The following is a 20,357-nucleotide window of genomic DNA, read 5'->3' as shown; positions in this document are numbered from 1 at the left end:
AGTGGTTATTAATGGACACTGCTCTTTATGGATTAATGTTATTAGTAGGGTCTCCTGGATTCAGTGTTGTTGAATCCAGTTGAAGTTTTCTATTATTGATAATAGAAAACAATATATTATTTCTAATATTAAATGTTGATAAAAGTATATTAGGCCTAATGTCTAAGTTTGCAGTGATAGAAAGGCTGGCAGGGTGGTTAATGATAGTAATCTGGGTAAGCTACTGCAATAAGGTCTAAACAAATTAGACTGATGGGCTGAGAAATGACTGTTGATATTTAATTTTGATAAATGCAAGGGACTATGTATGGATAGTAGTAATCCCAAATTAACATACCAACTGTGTGGTACTACACTCAGGCCAATTGGAAATGAAAAAGACCTGGGGGTAATTGTGCAGTCACATATGAAGTTCTCTGAACAGTGCCGACAGACTACCAGGACATCTTGTGGAGTTTTGCTAGCAGAGACAAAGAAATGATTATCCCATTGTACATGACAGTGGTTAGGCCACATCTCAAGTATTGCATACAAGTCTGGAGGCCTCATTTTAGGAAGGATGTTGATTTGCTGGAACAGGTGCAAAGAACAATTGGTGAAGGGAATGAGAGGATCGTCTTACCAAAACAGGCTGTGGTTCTGCAAATTGCAGCATCTTGAGACTAGGTGCCTGCAAGGTAATCTGATTGAGGTTTAAAGGCTTTGAATGGATTTAGCAAGTTCAATGCTTATGGCATTCTTCCTCCTGCACACATGAGGGTGCATAAATTCAAATTGTGGAAGGGTGGTTGCAGGATAGATTTGAGGAGGTTTGCCTTCAACCAGCATGTGGTTGACTATTGTAACAAACTTCCATCAGGTTTTGTGGATGGACCAAAAAAAAATAAAACTAAATTAAAAAAATTCTCAATTGACAGGAGATCACTTATAGTAAGGATTATTAATAATTGTAATCTACACAGATGAATATTTTCTTAATTTTGTAACGAATATCATAACAGAGGAACACATTAGATGATTGCTCATAAAAAAATTAGTATGACATAGTATAAATGATATTAATTAAACCATATGAAATTTTATCATTTAGTCAGTATTATCATATTGTGTCTAATGGCAGGATTCCTTGCCAAATCTTGTCATTAGGCCCAATCAGATAAGAGTGATTCTCTCCTCCTTCAATAGTCATGTTGACATCTGAACCATTATTATCACTGTTACAATATAATTCTTCTGCCAGAATTCTTACTAGTTCATTTGCAGTCATGTAGAAGCATACAATATACATATAATGTCTTGATTTGTCTAATTAAAAAATAAGCTACAACATGAAACTAAAGAGGAAGAAAAAATTTCTAAATTTTCCATAGTGCAAATTTTTAAATTGCACTATGGGATCATATATGACTCAACCTCAAGGCAAGAATTACACATAAGGAACTGTCTATATGGCCTTATTGATTGTTCAACAAGTAAAGAGTCAGAAACATCTAACCCCGGGGGCTCACATCTGGTAAGTATGGGCTTGGCACACCCAGTGTCCTGAGCCGGATATCATCATTCTTGGTGATTCCTTTCTACCACTGTCTGTCTGTCTGTCTCTCTCTCTCTCTCTCTCTCTCTCTCTCTCTCTCAGGGTAACTCGGGAATTTTTTTTTTTTTTGGCTGGTGCAGCTTAAGCCTCAGCCTTCCTTGCAACATAAAGCTAATAATAATAATAATAATAATAACATGCAACACAATCTGTTAACCTTAAGTAAATCCCACATCAGTACACTGTGATTATTGCCACCTAGTTGTTCTTTGATCTACAGATTCTTAATGCATGAAGAGTCACTGCTAATAATCAGATCAAAAATATTGCTCTCACTTGTTGCCTCTGTAACATGCTGGTGTAGAAAACAGTCATCAAATAAATCAACGAAAGGCCTGCTACTGTGTAAGTGAGCAACACACAAGTTCCAGCCACTATATGGAAAGTTAAAATCCAACATTATAGGACATTCTGATTTACTGGTCCACTCTCTTTAGCAGTACAGTTGTTCATCACAGTCATTAGGCCTATAGGTCACTCCTACTCAATATTGGTTTTTCCAGTGCTTAGGCCACATCAAAATGACTCAACATTAGTAAACATAATACTCATGTAATATTGTACATCAAAAAGTGTAATACTCACCACCCAACTGGATGTACTTTCTTAAGATTTTTTTGTACTTTTTAACTAAGTCATAACCCCTCCCCATTGTCTCTCTCCTTTCTGTAAACATTGTACTCCCATATTCAAATTCTTCATTTTCTTCATTCCTTATGTCTTAGTGAGACTATGTCTTGGATATTCTTACAATGTCTGCATTTCATGACTTGACCTGTACACCAAATTTATTTACTGTGCTCCTGGCATTAGTGTATTTGCAAACATACATGCACCTATTTTTACTGTCAGTAACTCTAACACAGCCTGTGTATTTGCTTTCTTTGTGGGGACACTTGGCAAGCCTCAAAATCCCTTACACCTCACTTTTCTGGCTGAAAAGTTAAGTCACACTTAACTATCACACTATAACTATAAAAAAAAACCACACCATTCCTTCCAAATGCCTGTCCAGTTCCTCCTTAAATTTATTTAACCTATCAACTTCCACAACGACATATGAAAGTTTGTTCCAGCAATTAATCACTTTAGCATTAGCATTAGTAGAGGCATTTGATGCAAGAAAGCAAGCTTATGCAGCATCAGCCAAAAAAAAAAAAAAAAAAAAAACCCACTTCCACTTCACCCCTCTGTTCGTTCAAAATACCTGTCCAGCTGAGCCTTAAACTTATTTAGGCTATCAACCTCCACCACAAGGGATGGAAGTCTGTTCCACCAACCAACCACCCGCTGGCTAAAGGCAAATTTCCGCACGTCTATCCTACATCTGTCTTTCCTCAATTTGAATTTATGCCCTCTCAGGTGATTTTTCTGAGCTAGAGGAAGAATCCCATCAGCATTGAGCATGCTTAAACCATTCAAGGCTTTATACACCTCTATCAGATCACCTCGCTGGTGCCTAGTCTCCAGACACTGTAATTTGCAAAACTTAAGCCTTTCTTCGTAAGAGCACCCCTTTGTTCCATAAAGGTTGGAACAAAGTTCCACTTGCTGGCTAAAGGCAAATTTCCGCACATCTATTCTACATCTGTCTTTTTCTTAATTTGAATTTATACCCTCATAGGTTTATAATCTGAACAAGTAACTCTAACACAGTCCATGTATTTGCTTTCTTTGTAAGGACACTTGGCAAGCCTCAAAATCCCTTACACCTCACTTTTCTGGCTGAAAAGTTAAGTCAAGTCCTGATAGTCTGTTATATTCCAAAAAAGCAGTGCAAGAATCACTTACACCTCTGCCTGCATCTACAGTTAATCTATTTGTGTGTATTCCCCCAAGCTAGCAATTTTCCAACTAATTTTCCAATTTTCCACCTAACACCACCTCATAAGCATCAGCAAATATTCTTGCACTTTTTCTATTTAAGTGTATCATAACCCTATGAAAAGAGTTGCTCCTGATCACACTGAGAAAAATTCTACCCTATGAACCTTACACGGTCTCTCCATGACCAAGTTGATTGACAAGGCTCTTGCCACATACTTCCTCCTGTAGTGTCTGCGCATAACTTGAGACTTTTTCTCAACATTGCTCTGTACTTCTTAAGAGAATCTGCAGATCTACTTTGCATATCACTGATACCACGTACAACAATTTTGTGCCTTAAAAGGTCTACAACATCATCAACTTTAGCGCATGTCGGGTATACCTTGGTCCTGTTCCACCTAAACTTTTTGCACATATAAGTACAATACAGCTTCATTATAAATTTATAGATTATGGACTCAATTGTGAAGGAACTTCACATTTATCTGAGAATCAAGTCGCCAACTATCTGTGGGACCTTGGTAGTAGTAGTGGCATATGATGCAAGTGTATGAGCTTATGCAGCATCAGCCAAAAAAAAAATCACACCATTCCCTCCAAATGGCTGTCCAGTTCCTCCATAAATTTATTTAACCTATCAACTTTTGCCAAGGATTTCTTGTAATCTGCCTTCGCCTGCCTAACCTCCTTTGTCACCAGATATAAGCTAGTCTGTAATCAGGTGACAAAGGAGGTTAGGCAGGCGAAGGCAGATTACAAGAAATCCTTGGCAAAAGATGCTAAGAAAAACAGCAAGGATTTCTTTACTTATATAAACTCTAAAAGGAAGGGGATGAATCTGATTGGTCCACTTGACATCGATGGTTCGACTGTTGATGATCCTGCTCAGATAGCAAACAAACTGAATGAGTATTTTGCATCTATATTCACACATGAGGAATTATTAAGGATTGAAAATTGCAGAAGGTTATCAAATTGTAGCAGGATACTTAATGATTTTGGAATAACTGAAAGCAAAGTGGAGGAGAAATTGTTGAAATTAAACATAAGAAAGGCACCTGGGGTGGATGGGATCCATCCAGTTATATTAAAGGAGGCGGCAAAGCAACTAAGCAAACCCTTAGCCATAATTATGAGAGCATCCTTGGACTCAGGGGAGGTTCCCACAGACTGGAGATGTCCAAATATATCCCCAATTCACAAAGAGGGATCGAAGGGTGACGAGTAATTACAGACCAGTTAGTTTAACTTCTGTTCCGGGTAAAATAATGGAGTCACTGGTTAAAGATGCATTGCAGGATCATCTAGACAAGACTGCAGCAATAATTCAGACACAGCATGGGTTTGTTAAGGGAAAGTCTTGTCTCACAAATTTGATAGGATATTATGATGTGGTTACAAAGGAACTGGATGCAAAAAATAATTTTGATATCGTATATTTGGATTTCAGGAAAGCTTTTGACACTGTTGCGCATGGAAGAATATTATACAAATTGGAGCAGAATGGTATTAAGGGTAAGTTGCTACAATCGATAAAAGGATGGTTAAGTGGGAGAAGACAGAGGGTGGTAATCAATGGGTGCTGCTCTTCGTGGACTAATGTTATTAGTGGAGTCCCACAGGGTTCGATGTTAGGTCCACTGTTTTGTATATTTATCAATGATATTGATGAAGATATATCAGGCTTAATGTCGAAGTTTGCAGATGATACAAAGGTTGGAAGGGTTGTTAATGACAGTAATGGCAGTGTACTACTGCAACAGGATCTAGATAATTTGGGTAGATGGGCTAAGAAGTGGCAACTGAAGTTTAACCGGGACAAATGCAAAGTACTGCATATGGGTAGAAGTAACCCCAGAGAAACTTACCAACTGTGTGGTACTACACTTAAGGTGGTAGAAAATGAAAAAAGACCTGGGAGTAATTGTGCAGTCAGATATGAAGTTTTCTGAGAAATGCAGACAGGCTGCCAGGGCAGATCATGGGGTTTTGTGAATGATATATAGGAATTTTGCTAGCAGGGAAAAGGAGGTGATTATCCCTCTGTATAAGGCAATGGTCAGGCCACGCCTTGAGCACTGCGTACAGGTCTGGAGGCCTCATTTTAGGAAGGATGTAGATTTACTTGAGCGTGTACAGAGAAGGGCAACAAGATTGGTGAGGGGAATGAAGGGATCCTCTTACCAAGAGAGGCTTAAGTTCTGCAAATTGCAGTGGCTGGAGACTAGGCACCTGCGCGGTGATCTGATTGAGGTATATAAGGCCTTGAATGGGTTGAGCACACTGAATTCTGATGGGATCCTTCCACTTGTTCAGATTACGAACCTAAGGGGGCATAAATTCAAATTAAGAAAAGACAGATGTAGAATAGATGTGCGGAAATTTGCCTTTAGCCAGCGGGTGGTTAATTGCTGGAACAAACTTCCATCTGTCCTTGTGGAAGTTGATAGGTTGAATAAATTTAAGGAGGAACTGGACAGGCATTTGGAGGCAATGGTGTGATTTTTTTTTTTTTTTTTTTGGCTGATGCTGCATAAGCTCATACACTTGCTTTCTTGCATCACATGCCACTACTACTACTACTACTTCCACAACGACAGATGAAAGTTTGTTCCAGCAATTAACCATTTGCTGGCTAAAGGCAAATTTCCGCACATCTATTCTACATCTGTCTTTTCTTAATTTGAATTTATGCCCTCATAGGTTCGTAATCTGAACAAGTGGAAGGATCCCATCAGAATTCAGCGTGCTGAATCCATTCAAGGCCTTATAAACCTCAATCAGATCACCGCACAGGTGCCTAGTCTCCAGCCACTGCAATTTGCAGAACTTCATTCCCCTCACCAATCTTGTTGCCCTTCTCTGTACATGCTCAAGCAAATATACATCCTTCCTAAAATGAGGCCTCCCGACCTGTACGCAGTACTCAAGGCGTGGCCTGACCATTGCCTTCTACAGATGGACAATCACTACCTTTTCCCTGCTAGCAAAATTCCTATATATCATTGACAAAACCCCATGACCTGCCCTGGCAGCCTGTCTGCATTGCTCAGAAAACTTCATATCTGACTACACAATTACTCCCAGGTCTTTTTCATTTTCTACCACCTTAAATGTAGTACCACACAGTTGGTACGTTTCTCTGGGGTTACTTCTACCCATATGCAGTACTTTGCATTTGTCGAGCTTAAACTTCAGTTGCCACGCCACTTCTTAGCCCATCTGCCCAAATTATCTAGATTCTGTTGCAGTAGCACACTGCCATTACTGTCCTTAACAACCCTGCCAACCTTTGTATCGTCTGCAAACTTCGACACTAAGCCTGATATACCTTCATCAATATCATTGATAAATGTACAAATCAACAGAGGACCCAACACCGAACCCTGTGGGACTCCACTAATAACATTAGTCCACAAAGAGCAGCACCCATTAATTACCACCCTCTGTCTCCTCCCACTCAACCATCCTTTTATCCATTGTAGTAACTTACCCTTAATACCATTCTGCTCCAATTTGTACAATAGTCATCCGTGCGCAACAGTGTCAAAAGCTTTCCTGAAATCCAAAATTTTGATATCAAAATTATTTTTTGCATCCAGTTCCTTTATAACCACATCATAATATCCTATCAAATTTCTCAGACAAGGCTTTCCCTTAACAAACCCATGCTGTGTCTGAATTATTACTGCAGTCTTGTCTAGATGATGCTGCAATGTATCTTTAACCAGTGACTCCATTATTTTACCCGGAACAGAAGTTAAACTAACTGGTCTGTAATTACTCGTGTCACCCTTCGTTTCCCCCTTTGTGAATTGGGGATACATTTGCACATCTCCAGTCCGTGGGGACCTCCCCTGATTCCAAGGATGCTCTCATAATTATAGCTAAGGATTTGCTTAGTTCCTTTGTCATCTCCTTTAATATAACTGGATAGATCCCATCCACCCCAGGTGCCTTTCTTATGTTTAACTTCAACAATTTCTCTTCCACTTTACTCTCAGTTATTACAAAATCATTAAGCACCCTGCTACAATTTGATAACCTTCTGCCATTTTCAAACCTTAATAACTCCTCATGTGTGAATGTAGATTCAAAATACTCATTCAGTTTGTTTGCTATCTGAGCAGGATCATCAACAGTCGAACCATCGATATCAAGTGAACCAATCAGATTCATCCCCTTCCTTTTAGAGTTTATATAAGTAAAGAAATCCTTGCTGTTTTTCTTAGCATCTTTTGCCAAAGATTTCTCATAATCTACCTTCGCCTGCCTAACCTCCTTTGTGACCTGATTACAGACTAGCTTATATCTGCCATAGGCTTCTGAGTCGCTTGATAATTTATATGCATTCCATGCATTTTTCTTCTCTATCATGAGTCTCATTAGTTCATTTGATAACCATTTAGGCCTAAACCTTGAACAGTATTTCTTAATAGGTATGAAACTTTTAGTAGCATCCACGATTAATTCCTTGAATGCTTCCCACTTAGAATTTACTGTTGGTAACATCGTCAGTTGATCCCACTGTACAGAATTTAAAAACTGTCTGAGACCACTGTACTCACCTTTACGGAAGCAAAAACCCTTTCATTTACCCCTGATGGTAATTATATCTTTAAGTAAATCCTATATCCGTACACTGTGATCACTGCCACCTAGTGGTTCCTTTATCTGCAAATTCTTAATACACGAATGATCACTGCTGATAACCAGATCAAAAGTATTACCCTCTCTGGTTGCCTCTCGAACATGCTGCTGCAGAAAACAATCATCCAATAAATTCACAAAAGTCTTACTAATGTGTGAGTGACCAATCCACAAGTTCCAGTCAATATCTGGGAAGTTAAAATCTGCCATTATAAGAGGGGACATAAATTCAAATTAAGAAAAGACAGAATAGATGTGCGGAAATTTGCCTTTAGCCGGCAGGTGGTTAATTGCTGGAAGAAACTTTCATCTGCAGTGGAAGTTGATAGGTTAAATAAATTTAAGTAGGAACTGGACAGGCATTTGGAGGGAATGGTGTATTTTTTTTTTTTTTTGGCTGATGCTGCATAAGCTCATACACTTGCTTTCTTGCATCACATGCCACTACTACTACTAGCCCACTATTTCTCTGTACAATTGTTCATTGTACTCATTCGAGTCATTAGGCCTATAACACACTCCTACTCTTATTTTTGCTTTCGCAATGCTTATGTCACACCAAACTGACTCAACAGTTCACTGTTCATCTATATTTACTGGATGCACTTCTTTTGATTTTATGTTTTTCTTAATTAACAGCATAACACCTCCTCCCTTCCTATCCTGTCTATCCTTTCTGTACACATTGTACTCCCCAAATTCCAGTTCTGCATTCCTTATATCTGTGTGTCACCATGTCTCTGCTATCCCAACAATATCTGCCTTTGATGTCTTGACTAACACTTCAAATTCTTCAAATTTATTTACTATACTTCTAGCTTGGTATACATGTACCTATACTTTTACTATAATTCTAGCATTGGTATACATGCAAGTATACATGTACCTTATTATTACTTACCCGAACACATCCCATATACCCACCTGTTTCATGATGACTGCCATCAGTCCCTGAAATGCCCAGCACCCCTTGCTCCAGGTCGCTACTTATTCTAATAGAAGTTATGCAAGAATCACCTTCACCTCTGCCTGCAGCTACTTTTAACCTTTTATTCTGTGAATCACCCCAAGCTAGCAGTTTTCCGACCCACCTAACACTGCCTCGATATCTTCAGCAAATATTCTTGCACCCTTTCTTTTTAAGTGTATCCCATTCCTGTAGAAGCAGTCTCACCTGTTAACAAGCACAGACCAAAAAAATTCAACCCCTTCAGCCTTGCACATTCCCTCCAGGGCCAAATTGATTGACAAGGCTCTCATCATATACTCCCTCATATCGTGTCTGGGCAGAATTGCAGACACTTTCAAATTTAACCCTAATTCACGTGGTACTTTCTCTACGACCACAGATCTCTGCTGTTCTAGATTTCATTGTGTTGTCTAATGCCAAAGCATGGGCTTTAGAGTTGGGTTGGCAGCTGAGTTCTTCAAGAGCATCAACCCTATTATTCAAGACCTCATATATGCCCATCTGATTTTTCACTTAACCTCCTCATGCTCTTTGTAAGGAACATAAACTGAGACATTCCCTTTGTCTTTATCATGTCCTACTAAATATGACTTCACAAAGAAGCAGGTAGAGCACATAATATAATCTTGATTCATAGGAGAACTGACTTTGGCAGTCCTTCCCTCCCCCTTCTTCAAACCAAAATATTCTGCTACTTTTAGCTCTTTGCTTTGCTGCTCTAGTATGAGGCAGGATTTTAGTCTAAATTTAATTTTAAAATAACACATGAAACTAAGCAATACAGAAATAATAATGCTATTAATCCATCTTATTTGAAGGCTGTAAAAACTATGCATATTTTAAATTATGTTATATATTATGTGATACAGTTGCATTTCTATAAATTTATAGTTTATGGACCTAGTAAAATCACTTATAATATTAATTATACTTCTATGAAAATAGAAAACAAAAAAAAAAGAAACTAATTAGAATAAATATGTTTTCTGTGTAGTTAAACTACATAGAAAACAAACATATTTGTTCCAACTATGAACATAAACCTTTCATTCGGTTCACTAACTCTCCCATGCACCACAGAGGGAGCAGTTTATGTGATTTGTCATATAAAACCATATATTCCAAACACGATATGGTGTTACTAATGCCAGAAGATCAGGCATACAGGGCAGCAGGCTGTATGTGCTTCGTGGGGATTGAAGGAGCACTCACACCATGAGTGCAATCAACAGCCTCTACACTACCCAAACTACAGACAGTCATTCACCTCTCTCAAAAGACTGTGAAATATGAAAAAGGGAGAAGCAGCTCCAGAAATATAAGGTAGAGCAAAAGGTCACCTATAAAGAAGCCAAAAATTCATATGAAGATGTGATTCAAAAAACATATGGTACTGCATCATCACAAATGAAAATCTTAGTACTGCCAAACATCTCCATAGCAGACTGGGCTAGATCTATTCACTCACAACTGAAGCAGCAATAAGAATAGTAGACAAACATCAAACAAACAATACACTGATATCTAACCCACCAAGTTCAAGCATTCCTCCAGAAGTTGTTACCACAGCCTCTGAAACAGAAACTAAAAATCCACAATGAAAGCATGAATGTCAAAGAACAAACCTATATAGAAGAAATATTTCTTGAATTGCATGCAAATAATGATACAATAGCTGGCAAACCAACCTTTTCCAAAAAAAAAAAAAAAAAGTCATAATCAATTGGCATCCAGGAAACAAGCAGAAACAAATAAAACCAAATAATGCAAACTATGCTACAGTGGAACTTTACAGGGTAATCTTGAAGACAAGGATCTTTTGGCCACATAACATTTTGGGCCTGAGATACGTGACCAGGCAGGAGTGAGAGTGTAGTAGTACATACCTTCTGAGTGAACTATGGTTCAAGCTCATGTGGTTGCTAAATGCAGTTAGCGATTGTTTATGATTTTTTTGTAAACTTCCCTTACCTGGAGGTCATGCTGGAGTATTAAATAAAACTGTCACTTAAACTTTATATTTTGCACAGACAAGACCTCAGCAACAGCAATTATAGTGAATTTCAACATTCCATCTAGATGGGTACAGTTATGAATCTCTTTGGAGGTTATTGTAGTGAAAAGTATGATGGGAATTACCCTAAATACTATTGCTATATCTGCCAACAAATTGTGCTTGTTTACAGAAACAGATACAGAAAATTTCTTAATCCAACTTCCTCCTGCCATTTTGCATTATGAGGAATTTTAATGGACATCACTCTTTATGGGGATGTCAACAGCAGGATAAAAGAGGACAAATGATAGAAAAACGTATTGATAAAAATAACATAACTCTCTTGAATACCAGCACATACTCACATTTACCTTCCCACAGGAATAAGTTCAGTGATTAATCTCAATATCTGCTCACCAGCATTATACCTTGCCATAGAATAGTCTATAAGTAATCAATAATTATAAGTTAATAGTCGATAACTAGAAGTGATCCCTATAGTAGTGATTACTGTTATTTGCATTAAGTTGATTAGCATTAGTAGAGGCATATGATGCAAGAAAGCAAGCTTATATAGCATCAGCCAAAAAAAAAAAAAAAAAAAAACTTCCCATTTCACCCATCCCTTTACCCCAAATGCTTGTCTAGTTCTGCCTTGAACTTATTTAAGTTTTCGACCTCTGCTACAACAGATGGAAGTTTGTTCCAACTATCAACCACCAGCTAGCTAAAGGCAGATTTCTGCACATCTGTTCTACAATTATCTTTCCTCAATTTGAATTTATGTTCCCTCAGGAGAATAATCTGAGGAAGAGGAAGAATCCATCCCATTAGCATTGAGCTTGCTCAAACCATTCAAGGCCTTATACACCTCAATTAGATCACCTCACAGGTGCCTAGTCTCCAGATGCTGCAATTTGTAGTCTCTCTCTTGTAACAGCAACCCCTTAGCATTAGCATTAGTAAAGGCAAAGGCATATGATGCAAGAAAGCAAGCTTATATAGCATCGGCCAAAAAAAAAAAAAAAAAAAAACCCTCCATTTCACCCATCCATTCACTCTAAATGTTTGTCTAGTTTGATTTATACTTAAATTTAAGTTGTTGACCTCCACTACAACAGATGAAAGTTTGTTCTAACTACCAACCACCAGCTGGCTAAAGGTGAATTTCTGCATGTCTATTCTACAATTGTCTTTCCTCAATTTGAATTTATGTCCCCTCAGATGAGTAATCTGAATAAGAGGAAGAATCCAATTAGCATTGAGCTTGCTCAACCCATTCAAGGCCCTATATACCTCAATTAGATCACCTCACAGGTGCCTAGTCTCCAGAAGCTGCAATTTGCAAAACTTAACCCTTTCTTAGTAACACCAGCCCATTGTTCCACTTACCAATCTTTTTGCCCTTCTCTGTACTTCTACCAACAATCTACATCTTTCCTCAAATGAGACCTGTATACAGTACTCAAGGTATGACCTGATCATTGCTTTATACAAGCAGACAATCATTCCCTTATCCCTGCTAGCAAAATTTCTGTATATCTCTGACAAGACACCATGAACTGTTCTTGGTGTCTTGTCACTGTTCAACCTGTCTGCACTGCTCAGAAAACTTCATATCTGACTGCACAATTATCCCCAGGTCCATTTAATTCTCCACTACCCCGAGTGTAGTACCATCCAGTTAATATGTTACTCTAGGATTACTCCTACCCATATACAGTACTTTACATTTGTCTATGTTAAACTTCAGTTGCCACCTCTCAGCCCATCTGCTCAAATTTTATAAATCTTGTTGCCGTAGTACACTATCATTACTGTCATTAACAATCCTGGCAACGTTCGTATCATCTACAAATTTAGACATTAACCCTGATATATCTTCATCAATATCATTGATAAATACCGAAAACAACAATGGGCCCAACACCAAATCCTGGGGGAACTCCACTAATAACATTAGTCCACAAAGAGCAGTGTTCATTGATAACCACTCTCTGTCTTCTCTCACTCAGCCATCCTTTTATCCATTGTAGCAACTTTCCCTTAATGCCACACTGCTCCAATGTGTACTGCAGTCTTCCATGTGCCACAGTATCAAAAGCTTTCCTAAAATGCAAGTGCAGTAAGTCCCCTACATACGTAAGAGATACTTCCAGGGCTTCTTACATAAGTCAAGTTTTACGTAACTCGGGAATGACTAATAAAGTATTGCTGCTATATCCCTGATATGCCAAAATTACAAAAAAACATTATATCCTCAGAAGAGTGAAGAAAAATAGTTATATATTTTTCAATTAATTAGTTATATATATATATATATATAGAAAAATAGTTATATTATTATTAGCCATATGGTGCAAGGAAGCCTGAGTGATTATGCTGCACCAACCAAAAAAAATTTCTGAATTACCCCGAGAGAGAGAGAGAGAGAGAGAGAAAGAGAGAGTCAGAAATAGAAGGGAATTACCGAAAGAGAAGAATGATATCCAGCTCAGGACCCTGGGTGTGCCAAGTATGGGCTTGGCACATCAAGCATAAGCCTCAGGCTTCCTTGCACCATATGGCTAATAATAATAATATAATTATTTTTCTATATATACAGGGTGTCCCAAAAATACACAGCATAACTTCAGGAATGAGTTCCTCATATGTACACAATAAAAATATTTTATATTAACATAGTTCCGGAAATGCTTGGTTCCCGAGTTATTAACCGGATTGTCTTATCTCCCACAGGTGATTTCCTTCATCACAAGGTATTGACAGAATCTGGTGGTTTTTCCATTCCAACCATGTGCTCAAATCAGGAGCAAGCGGATATACACTTTATGTACGGTTTGACGGACAGCAATGCTCTGGAGGCTCGTCGTTTGTACCATGAAAGGTTCCCAGAAAGAAGATGTCCAGACAGGAAAACGTTTGAAGGTATCCATTGCCGCCTTTGTGAACACGGGACTTTTCCACCTCGTGCTGCCAACAGAGGATGACCAAGATTTACAACTCCTGAAGTAGAGGAGGAGATTTTGGATGTTGTGCATGCCACTCCTCTAATCAGCACACGCAGAATAGCAATGCAACTGGCTGTTCAATGTTCGACTATTTGGAGAGTGTTGCAAGAACACCAACTGTATCCTTACCATCTGTAACAGGTACAGGCCTTGCCACCAGCAGATTAACATGCCAGGAACTTGATGAATCCATGAGACGTCGATGTGAGGCCTGTATTCAGGCAGAAGGTGGACATTTTGAACAATTACTATAAGGTGAGGTGAACAGTTAAGTGTCCCAGACAGACCTTCAAAACTCGGAAACCAAGCATTTCCGGAACTATGTTGATATTAAATATTTTTATTGTATTCATATGAGGAACTCATTCCTGAAGTTATGCCGTGTATTTTTGGGACACCCTGTAAAACTAATTAATTAAAAAATATATAACTATTTTTCTTCATTTCTGAGGATATTATGTTATTTTTGTAATTTTGCGTAAAACTTGACTAATGTAAGAAGTCCTGGAACATGTTGATATTAAATTTGTCTTTGTCCTTTATTATTGTGTTCACTCTTGATTGACAAATCTAAATTCCGCACGATACTTATTAATGTTTGACCATTTCCATGTAGGCGCTTCCGTAGCCAGGTGAGAAGGAGCAGCAGTGCGTAGCACACGCTTCTTGATTAGACCGGGGTTCGAGCCCGTCACCACCAAATACGGAGGATGCGGAAAGGTCAGGGAATGACCACCGCATATCCCGGAGTAATATGGCCTTAGTTGCTAATGCTCCTAAAAACCAAATAACAACCATTTCCATGCATCCTTATTATTTTAATTTTCTAATCGAAATTGGCTGCTTTCCTTTCCTTTTTTTTTGGTAGATTTACTAGTACCACTGTTACTTATTCTTACTCGGCACCATGATAACGGTCAAAATGAAATTTTCTGTAAAGAACTTCACAGGGTTAAGGTGGAAACATATTATTATCACCTCTTAAGATATATTAAGATCCCATGCAAATAAAAACAATTTGCAGTTTCCAGTTTATTTGGCTTTTCTGTTAGTGCAATCTATTATAAACGGGTAGTAAACTCAATCTGTAGTTTGATTGTATTATTGCCTTTGTGATAATACCGACAGCTGGAATTTTGTGGGTTTTCACATTGTTACGTTGAAATGTGTGTCCCCTTCACTGAAATCTTCAATCCTATAAAAAAATAAATAAATTTTCAGAATCTTCTCATCATTCCTATTTTTTAAGCTTCATAAACTTTACTCTATCTCACTTGTGCAATTTGCTTGTACCATGTTCTTCATTATCGATTGCTAATTTTTTTTTACTGTTTTAAATTTTACATTCCGAAAAAAAAAAAAATGGAATGCAAAAAAATTACGTAAGTCTGAAGTTACATAACTTGGGTTACGTAAATCAGGGACTTACTGTATATGATATAAAAAATTATTTTTTGCATCCAGTTCCTTTGTAATCACATCATAGTATCCAATCAAATTTGTCAGACAAGACCTCCCCTTAACAAACCCATGCTGTGTCTGAACTGTAACTGCAGTCAACCAGTCCATGGGAACCTCCCCTAAGTCCAAGGAAGCATTCATAGTTATGGCTAAGGGTTTGCTTACTTCCTTTGTTGCTTCCTTTAATATAACTGGATAGATCCCATCCCCCCCAGTTGCCTTTCTTATGTTCAATTTCAACAATTTCTTCTCCACTTGACTCTCGGTTATTACAAAATCATTTACCTCCCTGCCAGAGTTTGATAAGCTTCTGGCCTCCACTTCCCTACAGACCTCCTTATTTGTGAATGTAGATGTAAATATTCATTCAGTTTGTCAGCTACCTCAGCAGGTTCATCAACAATCAAACCATCAGTGTCAAGTGGACCAATCTGATTCATCCTCTTCTAGAGTTTACATAAGTAAAGAAGTTTTAACTGTTTTTCTTTGCATTGTATGCCAGAGATTTCATGTAATCTGCCTTTGCTTGACTAACATCCTTTGTAACTTGATTACAGACTGTCTTATATCTACCATAGGCATCTGTCTCCTGATAATTTATATGCATCCCATGCTTTTTTCTTCTCTGCCACAAGTCTCATTAGGTCATCTGACATCCATTTAGGACTAAACCTTGAACAATATTTCTTAGTTGGTATGAAAAGCCTAGTAGCTTCCAAGATTACTTCCTTGAATGCTTCCCATTTAGAATTTGCTGTTGGTAACATCATCAGTTGGTCCCACTGTATAAAATTTAAAAAATCTCTGAGACCACCGTAGTCACCTTTACGAAAGCAAAAACTCTTCCTTTTACCCTTGATTGGAGTTAGCCCACATCAGTACACTATGATCACTGCCACCTAGTGGGTCTTTTATATGCAGATTCTTAATGCATGAAGAATCACTGCTGATAATCAGATCAAGAGTATTACTCCCTCTGGTTGCCTCTCGAACATGCTGCTGTAGATAGAAAACAATCATCCAATAAATCCACAAAAGCCTTGCTAGTGTGAGTGACCAATCCACAAATTCCAATCAATATCTGGGAAATTAAAATCCCCACTGTAAGACACTCTAATTTACTGGTCCACTCTATTTCTCTGCACAATTGCTCATTATACTCATCAGATTCATTAAGCCTATAACACACACTTACTCTCATTTTTCCTTTCCCAGTGCTTATGTCACACCAAACAGACTCAACATTGCATTGTCCCCCCACATCAATTGAATGCACTTCCTTAGATTTTATGTGTTTCTTAACTAACAGCATAACCCCTCCTCCCTTCCTGTCCTGTCTCTCCTTTCTGTACACATTGTACAATAGAAGCAGGTGCAAGAATCACTTTTACCTCTGCCAGCGGCTACCGTTAATCTATTTGTCTGTGTATTCCCCAAGCTAGCAGTTTTCCGACCCACCTAACTCTGCCTCGATAGCATCAGCAAATATTCTTGCACCCTTTCTATTTAAGTGTATCCCATCCCTGTAGAAGCAGTCTCTCCTGTTAACAAGCACAGACCAGGCTGTGAAAAATTCAACCCCTTGAGCCTTGCACAATCTCTCCAGGGCCGAATTGATCGACAAGGCTCTCATCATATACTCCCTCCTATCGTGTCTGGGCAGAATTGCAGACACTTTCAAATTAAACCCTAACTCAAAGCTTTTTTTCAGCATTGTCTTGACACCAAGCTGACTCAGCATGAATAAATTTGAAAGTGTCTGCAATCCTGCCCAGACACAGTAGGAGGGAGTATATGATGAGTGCCTTGTTAATCAATTCGGCCCTGGAGAGATTGTGTAAGGCACATGGGGTAGAATTTTTCTCGGTGTAGTCTGTGCTTCTTAACAGGAGAGACTGCTTCTACAGGGATGGGATACACTTAAGTATAAAGGGCTATGAGGCAATGTTACTTGGGTCGGAAAACTGCTAGCTTGGGGGAATTCATAGACTATAATAGATTAAAAGTAACCGCAGGCAGAGATGAAAGTGATTCTTGCACTGTTTCTATTTGAATGAGCAACAAGTTTCTGAGGATTTCAGGAAATGCTGGGAGTCATCATGAAATAAGTAAATATATGGGCTATGTTAGGGTAACTAAAAATAAGAAAAGGTGGATGTATACTTGCATACACCAATCTAGGAGTATAGTAAATAAATTTGAAGTGCTGGTCAAGGGAGGAGAGGTTATGCTGTTAGTTAAGAAGCACATAAAATCTAAGGCAGTGCATCCAGATGACATAGATGGACAGGGCAATGTTGAATCTGTTTGGTGTGACATAAGCACTAGGAAAGCAAAAATGAGGGTAGGAGTTTGTTATAGCCCTAATGACTCTGATGAGTACAATAATGAAATGGGTCGGAAATCTTCTAGCTTAGGGGGATTCACAGACTAATAGATTAACAGTAGCCACAGGCAGAGGTTTGCAGGGTTGTTAATGACAGAACACTACTGCAACAGGATCTAAAAAAGATGGGCTGAGAGGTGGCAACTGAAGCTTAGCATTCACAAAAGCAAAGTACTGCATATAATGTAGCAGTAATCCCAGATTAAGATACCAACTGTATGATACTACACTCAGAGTAGTGGAGAATGAAAAAGACATGGGTGTGATTGTGCAGTCAGATAAGAAGTTTTCTGAGTAGTGCAGACAGGCTGCCAGAGCAGGGCATTGGGTCTTGTCAATGATATGTAGAAATTTTTCTTGCAGGGATAAGGAGTTGATTATCCACTTGTATAAGGCAATGAGTACTCATACACACCTTGAGTACGCATACAGGTCTGTAAGCATCATTTTAGGATATAGAATTGCTAGAATGAGTACAGAGAAGGGCAAGAAAATTAGTGGTGGAACAAAGGGTTGCTCTTGCAAAGAAAAGCTCAAGTTCTGCAAATTGCAGTGTCTGGAGACTAGTCACCTGTGAGTCTATCTGATTGAGGTGTTTAAGGCTTTGAATGGTTTGGACAATCTCAATGCTGATGGGATTCTTCCTCTTGCTCAGTTTTTTTTTTTTTTTTTTTTTTTTGGCTGATGCTGTATAAGCTTGCTTTCTTACACCATATGTCTCTGATAATGCTCATTATGCAATTGAGGGGACATAAATTGAAATTGATGAAAGTGAGTTGTCCAATAGATGTGCGGAAATTTGCCTTTAGCCCACGGGTAGTTGATTGCTGGAACAAACTTCCATTTGTCGTTGTGGAAGTTGATAGCTTAAATAAATTCAAGGAAGAAGTGGACAAACTTTTGGAGTGAATGGATGGTTGAATTGAGAATTTTTTTTTTTGGCTGATGCTGAATAAGCTTTCTTTCTTGTGTCAATTAATGTTATCCTAAGTATCAGTATTGACAGTTTGCTGCAAGGAAACAAAGCTTTTACAACACCAGCCAAAACAGGAACTTCAATGAAAGTCAACAAGCATTAAGCAGTAACTGAGAAGAGCAATCAACATTTCTCATGTCAGTTCACCTTGAAGATGATTAATAGAACTAAACAAATTAAACAGAAGTGATCCAACACTGAGTGAAGTGAATCCAGTTGAAGTAAGTATAGACCTCATTTGTCACATTAGTTGTCTCCAAATACTTGCAGATTTTAATTATTAAGCTATTAGAATTAGAAATATCTCTTAGTAAATTGTAGTTTAATGGGCTAAACGTTTGGATAAATTTCAGGTGAACACCATGTATGCCTCACCCATTATATCAAGTTTGTACATTTAAAACTTTTGATATTTCAAATAGAAGTGCATCCTTGGACATTGTGCCCTTTATGATAATGTTATAATAACATTATAATGATGTGGGTGTTGTGACATTTTATACAAATTGTTATGTTATTATAAAAATGAATAAATTAAATAACAGTTTTAATGTTACTGGATATTATTACCTTACCATTTTCATCCTAGGTGGCTGGGCTATATGGGACCACTAGCTGGTGGTTCTTCCATTGTTGCCCTACTCTTCATATATCAGACACAACTGTACAAGGACACTGGATAAAGAAGGGTGTGTCTGAGATATCCATTCAAGTCTAGCACAGTGAACATCCCTTATTTGAATATGATTAGACCACATCACTAGCCCATTCTTCACATAGAACACCTGTCTGTTGATCTGTTGAATGCTTTATTGTCAGGCTTTGCCATTTTATTTGGTGACAGTGAACCATGTGGCATAATGACAGCAGACCTCACACTAAAAGTCACTGTTGGAGGTGCTCCTATTGCAAGCTATCCCTGTGTGTGCATGCGTGCGTGCATACGCGCGCATGCTAATTTATTTATCATAAGGCACATTACGAGAATCTGATTTGAATTTATTCAAAGCATAATCATATTAATGTATTATTATAGCTGTATTTTATTTATTTTACAGTTTTTGCAGTTTTTGCCTTCACTGGTGTCGTTACTCTTATTACTGGACTGGAACTTGATGGTATTATATCAGGTAATATGCAGTCTTTTCTATCAAATTATTTATGTACATGTGGCAGGCAATAATAAATGAAAAAAAGTTGAATACACAACTCTGTTCCATCAGATAAAATAAAATTACTGCCTTCCATATATATGTATATTGCTTTAAAAGTTTATTAAACTCACAATCATCTAACTCTTAGCATTTAGCAATGCTCATTCTAAAACTTCTTTGAATATAGGCAAGTTTTATCTCATCATAGCCATTGCTTGTTAAAAGAATAGGCAGTTTTAATAGAAATGGGATACACTTGAATAGAGGAGATGCAAAGATTGATGCTATTGAGGCAGTGTTAGGCTGGTCAGAAAACTGTTAGCTTGTGGATT

General features: G+C 38.1%; 1 protein-coding gene across 5 annotated transcripts in view; it reads left to right on the top strand.

The window, feature by feature from the left end:
- The window catches only part of LOC150089226 (transmembrane 6 superfamily member 1-like), a 160,042-nt gene that overhangs the window by 13,510 nt on the left and 126,175 nt on the right, over positions 1–20,357 (top strand). For all 5 annotated transcript variants that reach the window (XM_090390388.1, XM_090390385.1, XM_090390384.1 and 2 more), the window contains exon 2: positions 19,930–20,001. In XM_090390388.1, the coding sequence (XP_090246514.1) occupies positions 19,930–20,001 (72 nt within the window). The remainder of the gene's footprint in view (positions 1–19,929; positions 20,002–20,357) is intronic.

Source organism: Mastigoproctus giganteus, chromosome 2, assembly GCF_048544385.1.
Source record: "Mastigoproctus giganteus isolate SK-2022 chromosome 2, ASM4854438v1, whole genome shotgun sequence".
Lineage (NCBI taxonomy): Eukaryota > Metazoa > Arthropoda > Arachnida > Uropygi > Thelyphonidae > Mastigoproctus > Mastigoproctus giganteus.
Note: the sequence above shows the minus strand (reverse complement) of the source record. Positions and strands in the feature narration are given on the sequence as shown.